The sequence below is a fragment of the Triturus cristatus genome, chromosome 10 (assembly GCF_964204655.1).
Source record: "Triturus cristatus chromosome 10, aTriCri1.1, whole genome shotgun sequence".
Classification (NCBI taxonomy): domain Eukaryota; kingdom Metazoa; phylum Chordata; class Amphibia; order Caudata; family Salamandridae; genus Triturus; species Triturus cristatus.
Genome location: NC_140593.1, coordinates 1,057,059,588 through 1,057,084,773, shown reverse-complemented (window position 1 = coordinate 1,057,084,773; position 25,186 = coordinate 1,057,059,588). Strand labels below are relative to the sequence as shown.

Below are 25,186 nucleotides of genomic sequence, written 5' to 3'. Positions count from 1 at the left end.
TTTAGTGGCTGCCATTACCTGAGATCCAGAAATTTGGCCACCACTGCCAGATTCTCCCAAGCTGAAGTTATTTGCCGATGACATCATTCTGTATTCAGCTGGTTCAGCCACAACATAGACAACGGCTTGGTAGCATTCAATTGTTTTCAGAGATGAGAGGTATAAGATCAATCAGGCCAAGTCTGAGGTGTTTCTCTTCCATTGCCCCCCTATGATTCTTCCTATAGGAGTGCAGCAAAATTTCTCCGCATCACGGCCGGATTATTAGGAAATGTGATAAGGCAGGGTATCGGGATTTAAGCCATTTTCTTTTGGAGTTCAAATAAAAACATGGCGCAGATAGTAGAGTATACAAATATTTGAACTTATTTCCAGACTGCTAATACTGCCAAAGATCATATTAGTGGAGCACATTTTGGAACTAAGCTAGTAGGGGTGGGCAGTTAGTATCAATAGATATATTTGTATGTTCACGAGTCCACTGTCGTGTCAGTTTTTTCCTCAATCTTCCAATTTCATGAAGGGAGGATGGACCATGTAAGGTGGCAATGTTATAACCTCATGGCTCATAAAGCCAGACGGGGAGATAATTTTAAACGCATGTTTTTTTTCCAATGTGGGTCTCATATCAAAACCCGTATCATATTAGGTTAATGTATTCTTCTGTGTCCGCTGGTTTCTTTTGATGTGGTCACATTTGAGGGGATTGGGCCCATATCATATTTCTCTGTCCAAAACATTTTTGTTCCTGAAGCAAGGTTATGGAGTGTTTAAGTCTCAAATTACAAATATTAGTTAAAGCTGATTTGCAAGGGGCACTATTCAGGATTCCTCCCGTTGATTGTTCTCCAACTCTACACCAACACCAATTTGTTTACATCTGATCACTAATAGCCAAATCATTGATCTTGCAGAGATGGAAATCAACGGACCCACCATGGTTTGAGCTCTTGGTAGACAAAAAGAATCTGGTCAAAATACATGAGGTACTCCATGCTCAAAGGGTTGGCGCAATTAAATAGCTTAATGATTTGGGCCCAGTTTCAGGAAATTAAGGGGAGGCAGCGAATAGATTGTATTTGTTTAGAATTTCAATATTTTTTGTGAATTGTTGTGTGTTATATTGAAGACATTTTTTAACTCTGTCTGTATGAATGCAATGTTAGTATACTGATTGTCAGAATAAACAAATAAAAATCATTAAAAATACATCTTCAATACTCAAAGTCTAAAACTTCAACAAGTAAAGAATATGATGAGGAAGATGGATGAGTTAGGAATAGATCAATCACTAACTAGAAAGTTTCCTTAATCTGATATAAAGTCTTATTTTAAGTAGGAAATGTAATGAGGAAGATGGACAAGTTGGTAGCAGCTTCGTTACTTTTTAGAAATCGTCATTTTTCTGAAGATTACTCACTAGTAAACTTCATTACTCATTATTTCATTACCTCCAAGTCTTAAATGAGTGAGGAATGTGAAGAAGAAAACAGGCAGGGTGGTTCTGAGGTAAACTGAGACTGAAGTAAACTAGGTAATGAGTCTCATACATATTGTGAGAGGAACTGAGAATTATCTTATTCTGGACATTTAGATTAATATATGTTCCAAGGGATATGGAAAATAGTTAAATGCTATAGTGCTAAAATGAATGTATGAACTAAGACCACACTTTCAGGGATCATTTATGTAGTTTTCCACTAACCATGATGAAGGGTTGTTGTGCTAAAAAAGATTTCGGTATGGCCTTACAGGCGCTACGATGCTGGGCACAGATTTAAAAAGGACGTTTTCTGTTAACTTGTAGGCTCAGTGCCTTGTACAGTGCGCCTATTTTGATAATTTCAAAGCCAAAACTGGAATGTGTTTATTCATAGTATGCCCATAATATGTAAAAGCATATTGCATTACTATTATCAAGTGTCCTCCGCTCCTTATATTTATAAAGTAATATGGTGTACTCAGGTAACCAAAAGACTTGCATAAAGCTGGAGTTCTGGGAAATCAGATAGAATGTGGGAATCTGTCTACCTTTGAAGTATTAGAGAAAGTATTTGGTAAAAGGAGCACAATAGTGCCAAGTTGCATTTCTAGCAATATTTGTTTTCTATAAGTTCTTTGTTTCTGATACCATTTACATGTGTAAGTCAGACTTATAGATGCAAATGGCTCAACTTACAAGTGCAAGGTATTCGTGAAAGGTGACCTGCATTCATATGCTGCATTCCAAATTAGTGCACAATGTGTTTGAGTAAACCCCACTCAAGAATTGAGGAGCAAGCAGTCTTGGCCAATTGCATGAGAAAATCTCTTTTCTAGGTGGAAAGTTGAAACAACCCCCTAACTACCCTAAATACTCGCGGGGTGAGGGGTAATAGGTTTCTCCAAAATGGAAAATCTTTCACTGCGTCAAGGCATTTGCTTTTCACCAGGCATATTTGCACAATGATTCCAATTAAAAAGGAAAAACAATTTTCACACTTGTGATCAAAGGAATTCACAAAACGTTTCGAGGAGTAGGTATGGAATCCTGCAACTCTTAGATTCCCAGGCATACATTTGGGAACCTTTAGAATTCCCTAAAATTTTAACTCTTCACCCATATGAGGCCACAGACCTGTGGTTGCAGATTTTCAATTTATTTTGTGAATTGGGCCCATAGCACACAAGCTGGGTGAGTCATTTTTTTCAAAAGACTAATCCACACAGAAGAAAACCATGACATTCTAAATTTGGTTCCTCACCGGTGTTTCTTTGCAGATCTGAAAGCTGAAGTTCTGCAGCAGGCTAACAATTCCAACCTTTATGTTGAGAAGGGCAAACCTCATTCCAATGCAGTTTCTGGGTCCACTTCCAAAAGGCAGGAATGTGTATGGCTCCTGAGTGTCTTTGTTCTCCTTACTGAATCTAGAAAAATCAAAATGAGTTGAAAGAGTGAAAACCCACAGTGAGATCCTTTTAAGAGTCCCTGCTACATGTGAGGAGCTTGGTGTTATGACACGTTTTTGAGAATGATGTGGTTAATTGTTGATTTTGACAATCCTGTTTTCTGGTGTTCCTCTTAATGAACAAAATAAATATATTGTACAGATGTGCAGAGTGTAATACACTATTTATTACCATTGTTAAGTGGTGGGAGGAGGCACAACAGATGAATGGTAAAGCCTTGCCAGCATCATAATGCTCCTACCCTCCCACATCGACAATGATGATAAATAGAATATTATACTCTGTGCATCTTCATATGTGGTATATCCCATGGGATGTGTAGTTGTAGTTAGTGTATGTAATCAAAGGGTTAAATGTGTGCAGCAAGGTAAAAAAGAAATCACACTCAAGAGATATCCTGACTCTTGAGAGATATATATTTCATGCGTAAATAAATCCTTACATCCCTTCTGTGAGACAGTAAAAAGTGTTTTTCTGATGTCACGTTCACTGTACTGGTAATAATCTTGAATTTGACCTTTCCACTGTAGTAATGAATTAATAAATGTTTGAATATGTGTTAATTGGTAAAATACCATGTTGTTTGACCGCATTTATTCTCACTGCATATGTAATATGCATCCTTATGTAATGTAACTGGTGCTAACCTGGTGCTCATGTAAAGCGCTCCAATGTGTGTATGTGTGTGTGTATTTATCTATATATATATATTTATACATATAACCTACTGGCGGTCGCCCGTAGGAAGATATAGTTAGGACCTATTTTCCATAGGAAATCAGCAACATTCTATTTGGAATAACTTTGGCGCCGATTGACGAATCTTCGCAAACTTTTCCAAACTTTTGGCCAGCTCCGGTCCGCACTTATTCTGAAAGTTTCATGGTGATTCGTCAAGCGGGGGCCAAGAAAAAAGGGGGGTCCCAAAACACGTTTTCCCCATGCATTTTCCCATAGGACCTTTAGCCACAGCTACAGACCAAACTGCTGAACGGAATTACACCAAATTTGGCAAAGAGGTAGTCCTCAGTTCAGACTCGTGCATTTTGCTTAAATGGTGTAAATCCGTTTGGTAGTTCCTGAGAAAATTACAGTTAAAAGTACATATATATCTATGGCTTCGGAGGATCCGTGCACCCTCCCGATCACGAGCTGAATTTTAATTGGCTGCCAACACTCTGAATCAGGAAGTGTTGGCAGCCATCTTGTGCCTCGGTAAAACCGAGGCACAAGAAACCCCCAAAAAACGTCGCAAAACGCGAAAAGGGGGCAGGGTAGAAACACCCTGACCCCCTAGGCCTGCTCAGGGGGTCCCACAAGGACCCCCAAGGCCCACATTCTTTTTTTTCTTTTTTTAAATGGGAGGATGCGCGCTGAATGCGCGCATCCTGCCGATAGAAAAAAAAATTAAGTGTGGGGGGACCCAATCCCCCCCACACTGCCCCGGGGACCACCACCCCCGGGTCTTTAACATAATATAGGTGGGGGCTCACAGCCCCCTGTAGCCCCGGGGACCGCCACCCCCGGGGCTTCTTTAAAATGGTTGGGGGGGGCTACCAGGCCCCCCAGCCCCGGGACCACCACCCCCCGGGGTTTCAAAACATTTGGTGTGGGGGGCTCTCAGGCCCCCCCAGGCCCGGGGACCGCCACCCCTGGGGCAACTTCAAAATTTGGGAGGGGGGCCACGCGGCCCCCCTCCTGGAGTCTTGTATAGGCCCTGGGGACCGCCACCCCCCAGGGCCGGCTCCTGCAGTGTCCCTGGGTGACCACCCCCGGGACACTGTAGTTTGCTCCCGCCCTGTCATTGCAAACTGTCTTTTGAGATGTCATCAGTGATGTCACTGACCATGTCATGAATGATGTAATATGTGACATCATCAGCAGTGGATTGCGGGAGCGCAAGATGTAGTTAGTACAACTAACTATATCAGAGGAATTTCAACGGTTTTGTTCGAGGGAAATGTCCAGCTAACTATAACACCCCTAAAACCTATTGTTTTTTCAGTGAATTTCTAAGGTTTTTTAAATGCTAATTCCTAACTATACCAGGCCTGAAACCTATGTTTTTTTCAGTGAATTTCAAAGGTTTTTGAAATGCTAATTCCTAACTATATCAGGCCTGAAACCGACGTTTTTTTCAGTGAATATATATATATATACACACACACACACACATATATACACACACACATATATGTACATGTATATATATATATCTACAGAAAATGGTTACAGGGACGTTATAGTTAGGAAATAGAACTAAAAAAAACTTAGAAATTGACACACAAAAAAAAAGGTTACATAGACTCTTACATTTTACATGCACAAAACCATAGAAATTTAGCAGTTATACTTACCTCACCTAACCTTTTTTAAATATATTTACTTGAAACACCAAAGATTACAGGGATGTCATAGTTAGGAAATAGAATTTTACAAATCCTTAGAAATTCACTGAAAAAGGCAAAGGTTTCAAGGATGTTATAGTTAGGCTCAGATTTTACATGCACAAAACCATCGAAATTCATCATTTATAGTTACCTCATCTAACTATAACTTACACCCCCACAATGCACTGCTTATGACCTCACATATTACATCACTCATGACTTGATCAGTGACATTACTTATCACATCACTGATGGCATCTCAAATGACATCACTTATGACATCATCCAGTGTGTGTATGTGTTTTGTAAAGGCTACTGCATAACTTAAATGACTATTTGTTGTATACCTCTATTAACTTATACAAATTCTAACAATTCTAACCTGAGTGATCTGAGTGGCTGTGTTTTTGTCTGTATGAGTTTGTGATAGGGTGTCTGAGTGGCTATATGGGGGTGACTGGGTTTATTCTGAGTGGCTATATAGATGTGTAAATGGCTCTTGGAGTAGGTGTTGGTGTGTGAGAGAGAGTTTGAGTAGCTGTATAGGTGTGTGACTGAGTGGATATGTAGGGGTGTCAGTGGGTGTGTCAGTGTCTGTATGGGTGTGCAACTGGGTGTGTGAGTGATTACATGGGTGTGAAAGTGGGTGTATGGGTGGATGTGTGGGTATTTGTTTGGGTGTGTGTGTTTGAGTGGGTCTGTAAGTGGGTGTAAGTGGGTGTGTGAGTGCTTTTGTGGGTATTTCAGTGGTTGTATGGGTATGTGAGTATGTGAATGAGTGATTGTGTGCATCTGTGAGTGGTTGTATAGATGTATCACTGGGTATGTGAGTGGTTATGCAAGTGTGCGATTGGTTCTGTGGATGATATCATCAGTGATGTCATTTGAGATGTTATTATGTCACTGACCATGTCATGAGTTATGTAATATGTGAAATTATAAGCAGTGGATTGCGGGGATGTAAGTTATAGTCAGATGAGGGAACTATAACTACTACATTTCTATGGTTTTGTGCGTGTAAATTCTGAGCCTAACTATAACGTCCCTGTAACCTTTGTTTTTTTCAGTGAATTTCCAAAGTGTTTTTAAATTTTATTTCCGAGCTTTAACGCCCCTGTAACCGTTGTTTTTTTACATGAATTTCTTTGTTTTTTAAAATGCTATCTCCTATCTATAATGTTACTGTAACCTTTGGTTTTATTCAGTGATTTTTTATGGATTATTAATGTAATTTCCTAACTATAATGTACCTGTAACCTTTGTTTTTTTTCACTAAATGTCCATGGATATTTGATATTATTTCCCATCTATAATGTGGTTTGTCAGTGAATTTCTATGGTTTTTTAGTCCTAATATTGAACTATAATGTCCCTGTAACCTAAGTGTGTGAGTAGTTGTGTGAGTGTGTAAGTGTGGAGGGCATGTCAGTATGTGAGTGACTTGCTGTGTGGGTCTATGAGTGGCTCTGTGAGTGACTGTGTAGGTCTGTGAGTGGGTGGATGGGTGTCTGAGTGTTCCTGTGTGTGTGGAGGGTCTGTCAGGGGGTGAGAGAGTCTCTGATTGGGTCTGTGAGTGTGTGTATACGTTTCTCTGTGGGTCTGTGAGTGGGAGTATGTGTGTTGGTGTGTTAGTGTGAGAGTGGATCTCTGAGTGAGTGTTTAAGTGTCTGAATGGGTGTGTGAGTGGGTGTGTCAGTGTCTGAATAGATATGTGAGTGGGTGTGTCTGTGTCTTAGTGGCTCTGTGAGTGGATGTATGAGTGTCTGAATGTGTGTATGAGTAGGTGCATGAGTGCCCGAGTGGGTCTGTGAGTGTCTGAGTGGGTCTGTGAGTGGGTACAAGAGTGTCTGAATAAGTCTTTCAGTGGGTGTGAGTGTCTGAGTGGTTTTGAAAGTGGGTGCATCAGTGTCTCAGTGGGTGTGTGTGTTAGTGTGTCAGTGTCTGAGGTTGTCTGTGAGTGGGTGCATGAGTGTCTGAGAGGGTGTGTGACTGGGTGAATGAGTGTCTGAGTGGGTCTCTGAGTGCATGCCTGAGTGTCTGAGATGGCCTGTGAGTGGGTGGGAGAGTGTCTTATTGGGTCCTTGAGTGTATGCCTAAGTGGGTCTGTGAGTGGCTACAAGAGTGTCCGAGCGAGTATCTGAGTGGGTGCGTGAGTGTTTAAGTGGGTGTATGAGTGGGCGTGTGAGTATCTGAGTCAGTGTCTGAGTGGTTCTGTGAGTGGATGTGAGAGTGTCTGAGTGGGTCTGTGAATGGGTGCGAGTGTCTGAGTGGGTCTGTGAATGGGTGTGTGAGTGTGTGTGTGGATCTGTCAGAGGGTGTGTGAGCATCTGAGTGGATCTGTCAAATGGTGTGAGAGTGTCTGAGTGGGCTTGAGAGTGGGTGCATCAGTATCTAAGCGGGACTGGGTGCGTCTATGTCTCAGTGGGTCTGTGAGTGGGTATGAGAGTATCTGAGAAGGTCTGTAAGTAGGTGCATGAGTATCAGAGTGGGTCTGCGAGTGGCTGTGAAATGGTCTGAGTGGGTCAGTGAATAGGTGTATGAGTGTCTGTGTGGATCTCCAGTGGGTGTCAGAGTGTCTGAGTAGGCTTGAGAGTGGGTGCATCAGTGTCTGAGTGGGTGTGTGAGTTGGTCTGTGACTAGGTGCATCTATATATCTTCTGGTCTGTCAGTGGGTATGAGTGTATCTGAGTAGGTTAAGACTTTGACTGAGTGCATCTGTGTCTCAGTGGATCTGCCAGTGGGTGCATGAGTATCTGTGGGCCTGTAGGTGGGTGTGTAAGGGTCTGAGTGGGGGTGTGAGTATCTGAGTAGGGCTGTCAGTGGGTGTGAGAGTATCTGAGTATCTGAGTGGTTTGTGAGTGGATGCTTTAGCACCTGAGTGAGAGAGTGAAGATATTTTTTTGTACAATTTGTACTGAATTTGTAAATCTGCTATGGTGGTTCATGGTGGCTCGCACTGAGCATAGAAGCAGATTCACATACCCTCACATGTGACAAAAAACAATTTCAGGGTATTTTCCTGCTTATTAGGGGTCCCTTACAGACCCCTATATTGTATCCATGGGGTCAGGGTATGTCTTCCCTGGCCCCTTCTACTAAATTTCATCTCAACCTTTGCAGTTGGGGTTCATTCCCCAATAACTAAAATGGCAGCCAAAACTTTCTACTCAGGCTGCGGTCAGGCAATCATGGCACTGCTGTTGGTGCATGGATTTGCAAAGCCCTGCAATGGATTCACAAAGCACCGCACATATACAAAAACCTAATATTTGCTTAGAAAAATAGATCTGCTTGACTTTCTCCTGTCTACGTTCCAACCGAAATCTTTCCTCTTTTAACTTTACAATCTAAACCAACCTGCAAGCATTTTGCCAAAACCCAGATATTTATGAAAAGGGAGAGACAGAGATAAAAGAAAATGTAGCCAGACCTGCTAGGGAAAAAGAGGCCAGATAGTAAGAGGGAGCACTGCTGGGTTGTGAGACGGGGGCAGCATCTTGGACAACAGAGAAGGAAGCACAAGTAAGAGTCAGAAGAGCTGGGGGCATGGCCGGACTGTGGGCCAAGATGGCTGCGTAGATCTGCAGCTCTGTCCGAGTCCCCGGAAGAAATAGCACTCCTGGCAGCTCCAGAAATAGAACCGCCGCAACATGAGAAGCCCTGAACATCTCCAGTAGCAGCCGAATCTTTTCACTTGCTCCCTGATGGCCGGCAACCGACTTGGGCACCGAGCTGCATGGGGAGGCCTCGAGTGATTGGCGGGTCCGGGGCCTCAGTATCCTCATCGGCCCACCAGAGCTGCATTTCCACTGGCAAGAGGAAGCGAGGGGCTTTCTGACCCCGCCTGGTACTTATCCTGCACATCGGTCGTACACACAGCATGTCCTGGAGTTTCCACGGGGAACTGCAGCAGTGAGTGCCATTCTCCTGGTGTACTGGGCCCTGCCCAACACCCAAGAGGCCCCGTGGTGACAGAGTCCATGGGTGGGTCTGGGGACCGGCCGTATCCTGGTGGGGGACCCCCTTATCACACCCATCGCACCGCTCAGCCCGTCTGTCTGCTGTTTGATGCCCTGGTTCCTCTCTCACTGTAGTGGGGTGCCTATGGATCCTTCACACCCGCTCGGTAGGCCCACTGCAAACATACCCCATGCTCTGTTCTGCCACATGCTGGCCGCTGGGCCCCGGCACGGACTCTGTTGTGTATTCCTCCTTTCTTTGGATGGCACTCCTACACAGGTAGACCCCTCCCCTGCATGTGGTACACCACCGGACTGATTAACCCAGCTTTAACCCACTGTGCTGTGCTGCCCTCTGCCACCCCTTCTTCTGCTATCTCAGGTGTCCCCCGTGCAGTTCTCACACCCTTCACACACTGTCATGGGAAAGGCAGACCCTAAACAAAGGAAGCTACCTTTTGAGAAGGCCGCAACCAGCGCTGTCCCCCCGGGCCCCATCATGGCAGATGGGGGTGACTCGGAAGGGTCTCCCCAACCAACAGTGCATGGGAATGAGGCCCTGATGGCTGAACTGCGGGCCGGCTTCAAGGCCCTCGACACTAGGTTTTGAGGCCCTGGATAGGAGACTGGATGTGATAGGGGCTAGGCTTGACAAGCACAATGCTCGATTGGACACTGCGGAGGGCAGAGTTTCTGACCTTAAAGATGGCTCTGTTCAAACGACCAAGCGCCTTGAGTGGATGGAGAGGGTGCTCAAGACAATGGCCATGAAGAATGAGGACTTGGAGGCTAGGGGGAGATGCAACAATATACAAATTGTGGGCATTCTGAAATCCACGAACACTGGGCGGCTGGATGGGTTTGTAAAGGGCCTGTTAAGAGATCTGTTTGGTAGGGACTCTTATACCTCCACCTTTGTCGTTGAAAGGGCACACCGCACCATTGGCCCCCATCCAGCTCCTGGGTGCTCTCCTTGTTAATCATGGCACGTCTCCTAAACTTCATGGATAGGGACACCGCACGGCGCCTTGCCCGAGAGTGGGGGTCTCTGGACTGGCAGGGCTCATCTGTCTCCTTGTATCCGGACTTTACTGCCATGGTTCAGGAGGCCCGTCGCAAGTTTGGGGCGGTCAAGGTTGCTCTTCGTAAAGCCGGTATCCAGTATGGAATGCTCTACCCAGCCCGCTTGAAGGTGGACTTTGATTGGAGATCCAGGATCTTTGATTCTCCAGCCGAAGTGCAGGAGCTTCTCAGGCTCCGGTCGAATAATTCCCAGTCGCATAGATCACCCAAGCCGGATCGCTCTCCCCGCATTCCTGACTCTGGTGCCAGTTTTGAGCTGTTCTCTGTGCATGGATAATGCTACGCTGTTTCAATGTGTGGATATGATCAGTCCCTTCTATCTGTTTTTCTTTCTGTTGTGCTTCTCTTACAGATACTTCTGGAGCCGCTGGCTGTGTGCCTTTACGATTTATATGACTGAGTCTTTGTTATGCCCGGGGGTTGCTTGGAGCATTGCTTGCCCCGCTGAGCTTAGTGCACCTATTCCGTAATGTATGGTTTGAATATTGTATTGGTTGTCATGGTTTCATACAGGATTTGGGGCTTCCCCTATGTAATGTGTACGGGAATGGGTGGGGGGTGTGATTGTTGTGGGGTATTGATTCCCTTTTTCTTATTTGACCACTTTGTTCAACTAGTTAGATTGTCTTGTGATCCACTATTCAGGTTTGCCCAAACTCTTACAGTTGTCAGGTACCACATGCCATACTGAGAACATCACCCTAGTATCTTGGAACGTCCGGGGGCTTAATGATACCGGTAAACGCAAGCAGGTGCTTCAATACTTGCAGCGCCATCAGGCTGATGTAGCTTTTCTCCAGGAGACGCACCTCTCCCCACACTCCTCTCCAAGTTTTGCCTCTGGCTGGGGCCCCAACCGGTTCTACGCTGGGTGCAGTACTTATTCAAGGGGGGTATCGATCCTGGTGCACAAGCAGATATCATTTAGAACAGTGGCGGTTTATTCAGACCAGGGCAGCAGGTACATTATGGTTAAGGGATGGCTCCTCGGACACACTTGTATGCACCCATTGTTGACAGTCCAGAGTTTTTTGCTGCACTCCATTCATGGATCGACACTATGGAGGTTGACTACATAATCCTAGGGGGGGGGATCTAAATATTTTGCTAAATCTACAGTTGGACAGTACTGCCACTTCTCCTGACTCCAAACCTAGGGCCAGAAGAACTCTCTTGACACTGATTGATGCCTATCGCCTCTCCGATGCGTGGCGTCACTTGCATTCAGTGAAACTTGCATATACGCACTACTCTGCCCCGCGCCACACATGGACACGCTTGGAATATTGGTATTTCACTCCTGGTGTGGCCACTTGGTTGCGCTCTGTCTCCCACATCCACGTACGCTATCAGACCACTGCCCAGTGGCGCTGAGACTGCAGGTTCCTGGGGTCGGGGACTGGGTGGGGCAGAGGCGGTTTCCCGAGATGGCCCTGCGAGATGCCGTTTTTGAAGCGGAGCTGCACACTGCAGTCGAAGAGTATTTTGAGTTGAATATGAACACTGTGGACTCTAAGTCCATGCTATGGGAAGCTTTCAAAGCCTACATTAGGGGTAAATGTATTTCCAAGAGAGCTGGTATTTTAAGGGACCTCCGCAGCACTTTGGCAGGGATTGAGACCCAGTTGGCAGCCCTAGACGCGATCCTTGAAACTTCGCACTCCGCACCCGACCTTAGACATAGGGCAACACAGTGTACCGAATTCTAGGAAGCTGCTGATAGGGAGGTTCACTTTCTTGGGAAGTAAGCCGTAGCCCGACGGTACGTAGAGGGGGAGCGACCTGCGCGCACACTGGCCAGGTTGATACATCCCAACTGCAGGTCCTCATACATCACTGCTTTGTCGGGCTCTCAGGGCGAACTGATCACTGACTGTACTGGTATCACTGATAAGGTGTTTGCTTACTACCAGGAACTTTATAAGACAAGAGTTGACCCTATCCCGGCTGCTAGTAATGCTTATCTTGATGAGATTGCCCTGGTGTGGCTGGACCGGCTGCACAGAGATTTCCTCACTGAGCCATTCACGGTTGACAAAGTGCTTCAAGCCATTGAAGATATGGACGGCTCAAAAGTGCCTGGCCTCGATTGGGTTACCTGGCCCCGCATCTCATCAATTTATTTCAGGAGGCCATTGAGCGCGGTGAGCTCCCCCAAACGCTACGGGAAGCGGTTGTCACGCTCCTCCCCAAAGCCGACAAAGACCCGCAGCTGTGTGAGTCTTACAGGCCCCTCTTGCTGCTGAATTTTGATTACAAAATTCTAGCAAAAATGCTAGCCAGCAGACTCTCCCTGATTGTCGATACAATGATATCTCCGGCACAGTCAGGTTTTATTCCCCGTCGGTCTACCTCACTAAACTTGCGCACTTTGTTCGCCACTCTCCACCATATCAATCCTTCCCTTCTGGCTGCGGTGGTCCTATTGGTCGCCAAGAAAGCCTTTGACTCGCTGGAGTGGCCCTTCCTTAGGGCTTCTCTAGTGCGGCTCGGCATTTCTCCCAGGTTCATATCTGTGAAATCGTTACTATACACCGGTCCAACTGCCACAGTTCGATTGAACAGCGCTCTTTTTCCCCCATTCAAGTTGTCCAGAGGGAGCCAGCAGGGTTGTCCCCTTTCCCCCCTTCTCTTCAATCTTGTAATGGAACCCCTTGTTCGACATCTTTTGGAGAAACACCGACATAGGGGTATTCAATTCAACACGGGCCCCCTACTGCTAACTCTTTATGCGGATGATGTCATTCTTTATGTTCGTCAACCTGATGACAATTTAGATCCGATCTTGCGCAAATTTATCTGATTTGGCGCCTTGTCAGGGCTGCAAATCAACTGGGGTAAGTCTGAGGTATTTCCCCTGACAGATGCCCACTGCAGCTGCACCTCGGAATTCCCCCTTAAGTGGTGCGACGACTCTGTCAAGTACCTTGGCATACATGTTAACAGAGACCAATCACAAATTGTTCAACTTAATTACGGACCGGCCTTGGCGAAAATCTCTGATAGCATCGACCGATGGTTAAAACTTCCCCTCTCTATGGTCGGCACGATGGCCCTCATCAAAATGGTTGTGCTCCTGCAATTCCTATATCTGTTTCAAAACATTCCTATCCCACTGTACAGGAAATTCTTTGCGACACTCCACTCTCACTTTCTGCGCCTGGTATAGGCGGGTGGCCAGCCCAGAGTCTGCTGGGACCACCTCACTTTGCCCTTTGAACACAGGGGATTTGGGGTGCCGGACTTCCGCATTTATTATCTGATTGCTCAGTGTGGTTTTTTTATGCCACTGGTTTCACGCTGATGCCTGAATTCCGTATATTAGGCCAGTGGTAGACCTCGACCTCCCCTCCCCCTCTCCGCGCTATGGCCTGTGGGAGTCCCGAGTGACCCACAAGATTTGCAGACCCTCTCCACTACCAGCTGGGCATGGAAAAAACTGGCCCACGCCACCAGAGTGGCACTGTTTTACTCTTACTCTTCATCCCTCCCTTTGGCCGGGAACCTGTGTATTCTCATCACCAAGGAGGACGCACACTGTCGAAATTCAACTTGGAGACCTTTGGTGATCTCTTCCCGAACAATCATATTTTCTTGCGCTGCGAGGGCACCTGCTTTTCCGACGCCAGCTTTCTAGACCATTTTATTCTACGCCGGTTATTAAGTGCACTACGGGCCACTGTCCCGACTTACCCGATAGAGCCACCTGACTTTCACCCATTGACCCTCCTCATCAAGGGCCTCAGTGGTGAACACTTGATGTCTAAAATGCATAAGACAGCAATCACACTCCTTCTCCTCAGGGACTTGAAATTGAGGCAGACTTGGGAATGCGACCTGAGCCAACCACTGTTGGACGCTCAATACCTTTTTTGTTGTGAACAAACCCGTAAGATTTCTTTTAATTATAGGCATAAGCTGTTACATTTTAAATTCCTCTGGTGAGCATATGTTTCGCCATGCATAGTCCACCGTATGGACACCGCTAGGCCCCACTCTTGCCCTTGTTGCAAGACCCCTATGGTGGATTTTGCGCACATGGCATGGTCCTGTACTAAGGTGGCCCTGTTCTGGGGTAAAGTTTTTGAGGCTATATCTTCAATGTTGGACTGGCCCCTTCCTCTCTCTCCCCTCATGGCTCTGTTGAGATATGTTGGAGATCTCCCCAAATCATGTCGGTGTTTTTGCGCCCTTGCCTTACTGCTAGCCAAGAGAGAAGTTGCCAAGTTCTGGGGTAACAAACACACCCACACTGTGAAGGGCTGGCTGCGTAGCATGACCTACTGCAACACTAACACTGAACTATACGCCCAGGTACAACTGCCTGCCTCCCACCCTCTAGATATTTGGCAGCCATTCAAGTTGCACCTATTAGAACAGGCATCAATGAGCTTGCAAACTGACCCAGAGCCCACCACAATGCAGTGATGTTGTATTCGCTTTCTTTCGTTCTTCTCTATGACTTACCAATATGTACTCAGGGTTACTGTATACAGTGTAATACAATGTAATGATGAAATGTGGATCTCAAGATGTTATGATTTTCCTTGTTGGGAAGAAATCTCTAAATTAAAATTTTAAAAAAAAGAGTCAGAAGAGCTAGGCAGAGGGAGAGAGAGAGAAAGAGAGAGAGGGAGACGGAGAGGAAGAGGGAGAGGGAGAGGGAGAGGAAGTGTGAAAGGGAGGGAGCAAATGACGACAGCAGGGATTAACAGAGATATCAGGGTCTGACAGGCAGTTTATTCCACCGGGAATTTCTTTGGTAGGCTGGGGTCCTTGGAGGTCAGTTTGGAAAGCCCATGGCTGCTCCTGGTGCCTCTGCCACTTTCCCCAGATCCCCAAGATTATTAGCAGCAGGCAGGGGAGGCTTCAAAAAAAAGATAGAAAGAGAAGGAGGAAAGAGGGAGTGGGGAAATATGGAAGGAGTGTTCAGAGAGGGAGAAGCGAAAGAGAGCATGGCAGGAAAGGGAGGGATTACATGAAGATATTAAGGGAGCAAGGCTGGTTTGAGCAATTTCTCGAGGGATGCATTTAGTTCCCAAGTCTCACCCTTAAAGACAGACTAAGAAGGGGTGGGCCTTTAAGAATCCCAGAGACTACTGAGAATGCAACATAAAATTCAGAGGGGAGAGACAGGCAAACAGGTGAATGTTATGGAAAAGTAAGGCTGCTAAGGATAAAACAACAGAGAGGAGTAAAGTTGAGAACTTAGAAACTGCTGACACACATGGATAAACAAAATACAGCAGGGTTACTGAGAAAAGAGGTACAGACATTGGAAATGCAGCAAAAGTGGAAAAAGGTAGGAAACATCAAATTTTCCAAGAAGGACTCTAGTGTGTGTTAGAGACAAGTCGAATAGAAGCAAGAAAGTGAACCACTGATGAGAGACAAGGTAGAAAAACGGTAAGAAATAGCTTTTGTCTTCAGATAGAGAGTGGGAACAATGAGACTACTAGAGAAAGTAGTGCAGAACTGTGCTGTGGTGACTAGTGATCTTTTAAAGTGGCATATGTATGTACTGACTTTGGATTTTGATCTTTTAAAGTGGCGTACATATGTACTCGCTCTGGACTGAGATCTTTCTAAATGGTGTACGTATGTGCCCCCTCTGGATTATGATCTTTTAAATAGGCCTACATATGTAGCTGCTCAGGATTGTGATTTTTTTAAGTGGACCCCTCTGGATTGTGATCTTGTAAAGAGGCGTATGTACGTACTTGCTCTGGATTGTGATCTTTTAAAGTGGCGTACGTACATATCTGCTCTAAATTGTGGTCTTTTAATGTGGCATATGCATGCACGTACTCTGGATTGTGAGCTTTTAAAGTGGCGTTCATATGTAACCAATCTGGATTGCAGGGTAGAAGCACTGCATTGTAAACATGGGGAGAAACAGTGCATTCTACAGCACAATTTTGTATGCATTTCCAGAAGAATCCAGAAGTTTTGAAAGGATCCTCATAAAACATTTGAAGACGTTCATGGTTTGCTAAAGAAGTGTGACCCACCCCAGAAGTATTGTAGGTTTATCTACCCAAGAAAAGTTTGTGAAAATGAAATTTGAAAGAGTGATTTGTTTCAGCACATTTTTCCTGTGACACTAGCAGCATAGGATAGGACATTAGGAGGGCAAATTGCCAGTCTGGCAAGTGACAATTGACAAATTGTTTCATGTCAGTCTTAGTATAGTGAATGAGATCAAAATCCAGATTCCCAAAGGCATCATGCAATGCAGCGCAGCACCCAAAGAGGCTGTGCTGCATTGCGTGACAGGGAGAGAGCAGGACTGCGCCATATTCACAGAGATATGGCACTTTCTGCCCATCTCCTTTGCACGGTGCTACTGAGTGCCAGGCCCACACCTTAGCACTGTAGTGCTAGGGTGCGTGTCAGAGTCTACTGTAGGCTTTATAGAGGAAGGGTACCCTTCCTGCACAAAATACTATGACTAGACAAGCTTAAAACCTTTTTCTACTTTGTATGTGTGCTGTACAGTGCAGCACACATGCAAAGAAGGAAAAGCACGGAGAAATGAAAACATTTCTTCTTTTAACTCCTGCTTTTCAGCTGCGTTAACTTTTGCCACTAAACCCAGTCTACTAATGTTCGTAGACAGGCTTTAGTGTCCAAAAGCAGGGGTGGTTGAATGGGAACGCCCATGTGCCACCCATGTAATGCCCTCTTGTGCCACCCATGTAATGCCCTCTTGACGCAAAGTAATGCAAAGCATTACTTTTCCATACAAACCAACGCAAATGCTAATTTGCTCTGGTTTGTTAATTGCCAAAAAGTTTAAGTGTATATTTAGCATTAAAAAAGTAATGCTAACCCGACGCTAAACCTTTGTGAATCTTGGCCCCAGGATGGAATATGTGAACCTGTTACATTTCTACTGTGGTGTTTTGTTGAAATATTTTGGTAGGATTCACAAAGGATGCCTCTTTAAATACAACCCACAGATAGCAATTGTAAGATGTGACTGTTTGGTGAAAGTGCATCTTAAGTAGAATATAATTAAGAAAATATATCATAATGGATATTGAAAATGCAAAAGAAATGCACAGAGAATGTGAAGTTGAGAAGACTGCTTTTGCACACTTTAGAAAAGTTTATAATAAACTTATAAAATTTCACATCTTTTTTGAACATTTTCGCCAGGAGTAATGCATATAAATATCATGACTAGCGTAATGATAGACTCCACATATGTCCTAATTTGACATTACAAAATGATCTGAGTACGGCAACTACCCAGCAAGATGGTTACTCTTGTTTGTATTCTCAACTCAACAACCTTTGATTTGTTGATAAAAGCAATGCAAAAAAAAGCTAGGATTGATTTGAATTAAGCTGTGGCTGCAAAGGACAGGATGCTATTTTGTAACTCCTGGCGGAGGGTTACATGTATTTGTACATCTCAAATTCCACAAACCCTGAGGAGGAGTGCAGAGACAGCTCAACTCAACAACCTTTGATTTGTTGATAAAAGCAATGCAAAAAAAGCTAGGATTGATTTGAATTAAGCTGTGGCTGCAAAGGACTCGATGCTATTTTGTTACTTCTGGCAGAGGGTTACATGTATTTGTACATCTCAAATTCCACAAACCCTGAGGAGGAGTGCAGAGACAGCTCCAGTTTCTTTATATCCCTGGATCAAAAGACAAACCTGTGATTAAGAAGGTTGAAGAAGCGCTTCACGGGGATCTTGGAATGCAGGAGTGACAGTTGTCAAGCCTAGCACAGGTGCATACAGCAGACTACACTCACAGATCATTTTATGTTAGATACATTTGTATAGCGCATGGCTACCCCAACACTGGGGTGTCCCAGCGCTAGCGGACGAGAGACCAAGGGGAGTGAAGCTAGATAGACGAAAACAGCCAGGTTTTAATCTGTTTTCTAAATGCCCAATGATCCTGTGTGCTACATGCAGCAAGTGGAATGGAGTTCCATAGGGCTGGGGCCAAAGACCTAAAAGAGCGCCTCCCAGCTCTACACCTACGTACCCAGGGAATGCAAGCCAGATGCAGGTCTGCGGAGCGCAGTGCTCGCACTGGAACATATGATGTACAAAGCCCCTGCAGTATCTGGGGACACTGGCCGTGTAGGATCTTATGAGTGGTGCAGAGAGTTTTAAACTGGATTCTCTGTTCAATTGGCAGCCAATGAAGACGGCGCAGAAGATGGGAAGTGTGACAGTGCTTAGGGAGGGCAAAGAGAATGCAGGCAGCCGCGTTCTGTGCCTGTTGGAGTCTCTTAGTGACAGTTTTATTCACGCCAAGTAGGAGTCCATTACAATAGTAAAGATTCGACTGAACCACTGGTTGATTAATCGCTTGTCGAGTGGGAGCATCGAAAAACCCCAGAATGGGTTTCAGACCGCGTAGGTGGCCGAAACATGTACCTGCCACCTTTTTGGCGTGAAGCTTGAATGAGAAGGCGTTATCCATCAGGACCCCTAGGTTCTTGACTACACTTTTCGGTTGGGGAGGGGTGCCCAGGGCCGCAGGCCACCAATGATAGTCCCATTTATGGGTATCTCGACCTACCAGGAGCACCTCCGTTTTCGAGGAAATGATTTGTAAATAGTTATCCGCCATCCAGTCTGAGATGGCCAAAACATCTTCGTGGAATTTCAGTTGGTCTAGATCCGGATTGTTGGAAAAGGTGAATATCAATTGCGTATTGTCAGCATACGATGTCATATTAATATTCCGGGCTCTGGCCAGGAGGGCCAGAGGGCGGACATACACGTTGAACAATGTAGGGCTCAGGGCAGAGCCCTGGGGGACACCACTGCTGAGGGGGTAGATGCTGGACAAATAGGGAGGGGCGTGGATCTGAAAGGAAAAGTCAGAGGCCTTGCCTCTGACCCCGATCTCCCCAAGTTGTTGAAGCAGAATCTTCTGGGAGACCGTGTCGAAGGCAGTACTCAGATCGAGAAAAATCAGTGCCGAAATGTTGCCCTTATCCAACATTGCCCTCAGCTGCTCTGTAACCACCAGAAGAGCGGATTGCGTACTATGTCTAGGCTGAAACCCATTTTGTGATCTGTCCAGAATCTCATTAGCTTCCAGATATTTGGTCAGGGTGATGTTAACATGGGACTCCATAATCTTGGCCAAATATGGGAGCAGAGAAATTAGCCGAAAGTTTTCCGGCAGAGATGCATCTAGTGCTGGCTTTTTCAGCAGAGGGATGACCTTAGCATGCTTCCATGATTTGGGGATTTCTGACAACTGGAGCGATCCATCAATCAGTTTCCTACCCTCAGTCAAAAGACAGTCCTGGAATTTCCTGAAGGTTTCCGATTTTACTGGATTATCAGGAGAGCCTGATTTAACCTTAGCTGCCAGGACGTCTAAGTCTTAAGAGACAAAGATGGTAGATCTTGAAGATAGTAAGGGAGATCAGCTGAAATAGTGATTGCCCAGGATTTGGAGGTGTCCATCCTCGAGTCGAGTGCGTTGTAAATGCACTCTACTTTATTGATGAAATAACATGCCAGTGATTCACAGTGCAAGTTGGTGGATATGATATTATTAGTTCCTGCCGGGGGTTTTATCATATTATTCCTAAGAGAGAAGATAGTTTTAGAGGGGTCGGGACTCGATGTGATCAGATTAGTATAGAACACGGCTTTAGTCTTTTGAACTAATTTGTGGTAGGCTTTAATAGCCTTCCTAAAGATCTTTTTTGCAATGGGGTCATAGGTGCACCTCCAGATTCGTTCCAAAATTTTACAATGTTTCTTTTCCAGCACCAAGGTATCGTTATACCAAGTGTGCAATTGCGTACGCTTGGCGCTGGTGAGTTTCTTTGGAATACAGTGATCGAGTAAGTTGTTAATCCAACCTCGAAAGGCTCTATCAGCTGCCTCAAAATCAATAGGCCAATTGGGGCATGACGATTTTAGGGTGGACACAAAGTTTGATGTGTCCAGTTTGTGCCAGCAACGCCTCCTGGAAGGCTGATGAGAGGTCGCAAAGGGGCACTTGCAAGACCGAGGCACATAGGGATGAGAAAATGATCCGTCCAGGTCATAGGGAGGGGAGTGATGACTGTCCCTTAGAGACCAGTGTCATCTTTAGGATTTCTTGGCCCTCAGTAAGACATTATGGGGCCCGGTGTGGAACAAGTTTGAATTTTATAATCCATTACCTGCTAATTCAAGCCCACATGTGCCAAACAATACTAAATTATATGTTAAACAGTAACAGGATCACAGAAAAATAGTCAGCATATGTCTTGTCTGGGACCTCAGAAATCCTTAAGATGGCACTAGGTAGAGAGACTGAGTCAGAAGCAGAGGATGGTGGAGTGGGAAAGAGTTTTAGATAAATGAATAGAATATACAAGGGTCAAATAGAGAGGAAGTTCATTTTCCCAGTGTGTCCCTTGGAAGGTGGGGGGGTCTTGGACAACTGCCACTTTGCCCATAGATTGAAACATCTCTGTCAGAGACAAGTTGTCCACATACTAGATGGGAAGAGCGTGCTTCAAGCTTAAAACTTTCCAGTGCAAGGGCTATGGTGGGGTCATCAGGTAAAAGTGGAAAATAGCGTGCATCCCCTAATTAGTCAAATCTCATACAGCGCGTATGGAGGATTCAGGAAACTAAACATAGTGTCCATGCTGTAGCTTTCTTGGGCTCCATTGAGGCAGACTTAGAATTTGATGCAATAGCCGTTTAAGGCTCAGGGGAGACAGCCGCTCTTTGCATCAGGCACAGCACTGTAAATGGCTACCCGTATAAATAGTTGCTGATAAATGTGCATCACACTAGGCCTGAATAATCTGGTAACTAAAATGCAACTGAACCCATATGTTTATATTGCCAAATGTACATCTCATATTGAGCAACCCATACGTACCAGTGAAAGATCACCTCCTGTGGCTGTACAACGTTGGATAGAGGAGCCTGGTCACCAGCACCAATATCATGGGATCTACAAACCTACTGTGATCATGTGCTAGTACAGCATACAAAGGAGCTGAGACAGTATAAGAACAGTATAAAAAGGATGAGACATATGCAGTGACTACCTCGTTTTATAAGTTGAAATGTTCAATGCCACTGAACAGGGTAAGGTGGTTTGCAGTCAACTAGTTAGTGACATTGACAAAGCATGTACAAACAATGACAACAGAGTGTCATGGAGACGTTGTAACATAGCAATAATATGTTTATCATCAGCATAATTGAAACAATCTAGAAGGATTGTATCATGTTTGGAGGAGAACTAAGGAGGGGAACTCACATATTTGAGCATGTAGGATGTGGTATGGTGGTTGGGGGATAGTGTACAATATATTTGCCATACAGGAGTCTTTCCAAGCAAATGATTTGCCATGAATACCCATATCATGACAATCGTTCAGTAGTGTTGCGTAATGGACTGTGTCAAATGCAGCAGAGATAAATATTGATAAAATTACTACTGACATGCTCTGAGATCTGAGAGGTGAGCTTTTAACGGCTTAGTAATCTTTCCAGAAACATCATGATGAGGTTAGGGCAGTAGGAGAGAATGCATATTTCTGGGAAACGGTTAATGTACAAAGCAGTCAAAGCCAATCCCACTCTCAATACTTCCTTTTGTAAAATGTGGATTTTTATCTTCTTAGGCACTGATTGCAACTTGCACAGTACCATTGGGGTTTAAAGTCCATGTGCAGAATTAACATTACTGTGTGGTAACACCCCAACAGTGGTAACACCACAACAGTACTGTGCAATTGCGAGTTAAAGCACATGGAATTGGGAATCAATGGGTGGGACTGGATTCACCAGTCATAAAATCACACGGAATTCCTAATTCTGGGGGTTTAACATTGGTGGTAAATATATACATGGACCTCAGAGTGTGGTGAGAGTGCAGGGAGGGGGATATGGGGAGTAGGGTAGCGGAGCAGAAGCTAAGTGCCTGGAGGTGGGAGCCCTCCTTACTCCCCCTGCCATAAAAAAACTGGGAAAGAGACAGCATTACGCCCCGTAAAACCTGCCACAGTGTTCCAACTCCCAGGATAGCTGGCTGCAGAAACACCAGCACACTTAGAATGAGGCGGAGCGGGATTCCATGCAGTAATTCTGCTCACCAGACTCATAACCAGAGCCTTAGAATAATGACAAACGACGACATTCCCTATTTCTGAAGATGGTGTATTATAAAGGAGTAAAGAGATATTTCTAAAACATTCCTGAAGCTGGTTTGATAAATGTGCATTATTATGTGGTTTCAACATTTTCCAAAGGACAATGATGAGGAGGTTGGGCGTTATTTATTCTGTTTACTAATAGAGGTGGGACTGAAAATACGTAACTGGAATATTAAAAGGTTTCCTAAATTACAAGAGAAGAATAAGCCCAATATTTATAACGCCCCTTCACTGGCATTTTTTTGACTGGTGTTGTTACATGTCATAGTTTGTAAGTAAGGAAGTGCGTGGTACAAACTGTTACCACTTTATTATCAGAGCAAATGTGAGGCATTGTTAATCTGTAAAAAGAATATATGTGTATGTCTATTGTGTTGCATTTTGTTCTTGTGGTGATGAGTTTAGTTGCTTTCTGGGCTGCTTTGTTTTTGTGATCAATTATCTCATTATGTTATTGTTGTGTTGTACTGTGCCTGTTGAGTTGCATTGTGTTGTGACTGTTTTCATTGGTTGTGTCCTGTTATGTGTTGGTTGTGTTGTTATTTTGCTTTTTGTTATGTTAGTGCGTCACGTTCTGTTGTGCTCTTTAATTACTATTGAGATGTCAGCAAATCCTGCTACATTTCCAGGAGAAAGGACACCATTCCTTGAAAGTTTCAAGTCAAACAACCATTTACAAGTGTATAAGGTGGGAAATAATCTCGCCAGTGTATAGAAGGTTTGCAAAATCGATCAGTATACCAAGCAAATTCAACTTTTCAAAAGATCCAGCGAATGCAATGTTATCCCATCACGAGGAACAGGAGGGATGGGATCATCATCTACCATCATCTATCCCACCATCTATTCGCATAGGAAATACAAATTCAAAGAACAATCAAACTAATATAGGGCCCATAACTCTAACTGGGTCCCAGCCGGATCAAGAAAGCAAAGAACAAACGGACCAATCATGGGGATCTATTATGGACCAGGAACTCCTGACATATGGAGATCACTCATTACAACACAATAAAAATTCTATTGAATCACTGTCACAAACGTTACAAAAATCTCGAGAGCAATTTCAGAGCATTGGGGCTCACCAACCAATTGAGGTACAAGTAAAAATCAATAAGCATCGCTCAAACTTCACTCAACATGTGGAAATAAGTGAAATCGAAAGTAAAATACAAACACCGACTTGTACAGCACCGTCGCCTAGTTTACAAAATATCACAACAAATGAGGTACTGGGAGGAAAAAACCAAGGCGGAGAGGGAGTCGAAGCCCATATTATACTGGTTCAAACATCGGAATATAGGTTCCCACACAGTAAATACAACACACAAAATCACCCAATAGCTGAAAGTGAATCTCTTAATAACACTCCGCTAAAAGACAAGCATTGCCAAAACCCTGATATCAATCACCCAGTAGTAACAACAGACTCAGGAACAATATGGGATATTTTCTTCAAAACATCTCAACTCACACTTGAGGCACTGAACTATCAATCAAATAAGACGGATGTCCAAGTGGATTTGCTTAACATCATGGCAAAAACAATATCCGTGATTGTTCAAAAACTGGCAAATCTGAACACGTTAATAACACGAGCCCAAGTATATGCAACTACATTAAATACAGATTGCGCCTGTGGGCCAAAAATAGACAAACCAGCTTCAATCCCGGAAGTGCTTTCTACCCTTATCGAAGACCTAAAGACACAGTAAGCTCAAATAGTAGGCGATAGAACATCTGTGACAACCGAGCAAATCACCAAAGTAAAAACTCCAAAAAAGGGCCGTACAAATACAAACACAAACATAAATACAGACCCAATAACCATTACACAACCAATAGTAACTAGCGGAAAGCCAGATAAGGAAAATAAACATGAAAATCCAACCAGCACTACCAAATCAAACCTGTCACGACGTATGAAGAAAAAACAAAAAAAACAATTGAAGCGCCAAAAGACTACACAAATCAGAAGGAGCTGGGGTCAGTCTATGCATGTCTAGACTGAGTCCGCAATTACCTCTCCTCAAAAACAGGAAAGGCAATTATCTAATAAACTGTATCCGATATTCATTGAGACCCAAATACAATGCAACTCCTTGGGTGAAGGTTCTCAAACAGAAAACATTACATCAAACCCACCAGCGATTCAGGAATTAACGCCCTCTGAAAACGGTGGAGTAGTAAAGAAAATCGTACAAACAACAAATGAAACAATGGGAGGTGAATCAAAAAATCAACAACCTGTGAGCATTAATACTGCCAATGCACCTGGAGAGATATAGCGTAAAGCAACAACACACCAATCTTTGCCCACACTAGAAACACGTGTAAAACCATTTTTCAATCACAGTACAAATCAAAGGGGTAATACGATACACTGAACAGAGGGGAATTTATTAAGGCTTCTTCAACACATACCTTCATTGTCTCACATACAAAGTGAAGGTGTAGCTAGTGTTCAGTTTGAACCAAAAGACGAAGACATCTTTAAAGAAGATACTATAGTGACCTGGTAAAACCATCACATGTCTGAAGCAGTGCTCAGAGAAAAAGATATTTTTAAAAACTGGGGTATTGCCGTAACCGCACCAGAACAAGAAAAGTATCCATTAATTCTACTGGAGCCGGCAAACACATC

The 25,186-nt window shown here is 44.4% G+C and overlaps 1 protein-coding gene across 1 annotated transcript in view; it reads right to left on the bottom strand.

Moving 5' to 3' along the window:
- LOC146796556 (cytochrome P450 3A21-like) overlaps window positions 1-25,186 on the bottom strand; it is a 248,516-nt gene that overhangs the window by 7,996 nt on the left and 215,334 nt on the right. The window contains exon 12 of the mRNA XM_085629192.1: window positions 2,745-2,907. Coding sequence (XP_085485318.1) covers window positions 2,745-2,907 — 163 coding nt within the window. The remainder of the gene's footprint in view (window positions 1-2,744; window positions 2,908-25,186) is intronic.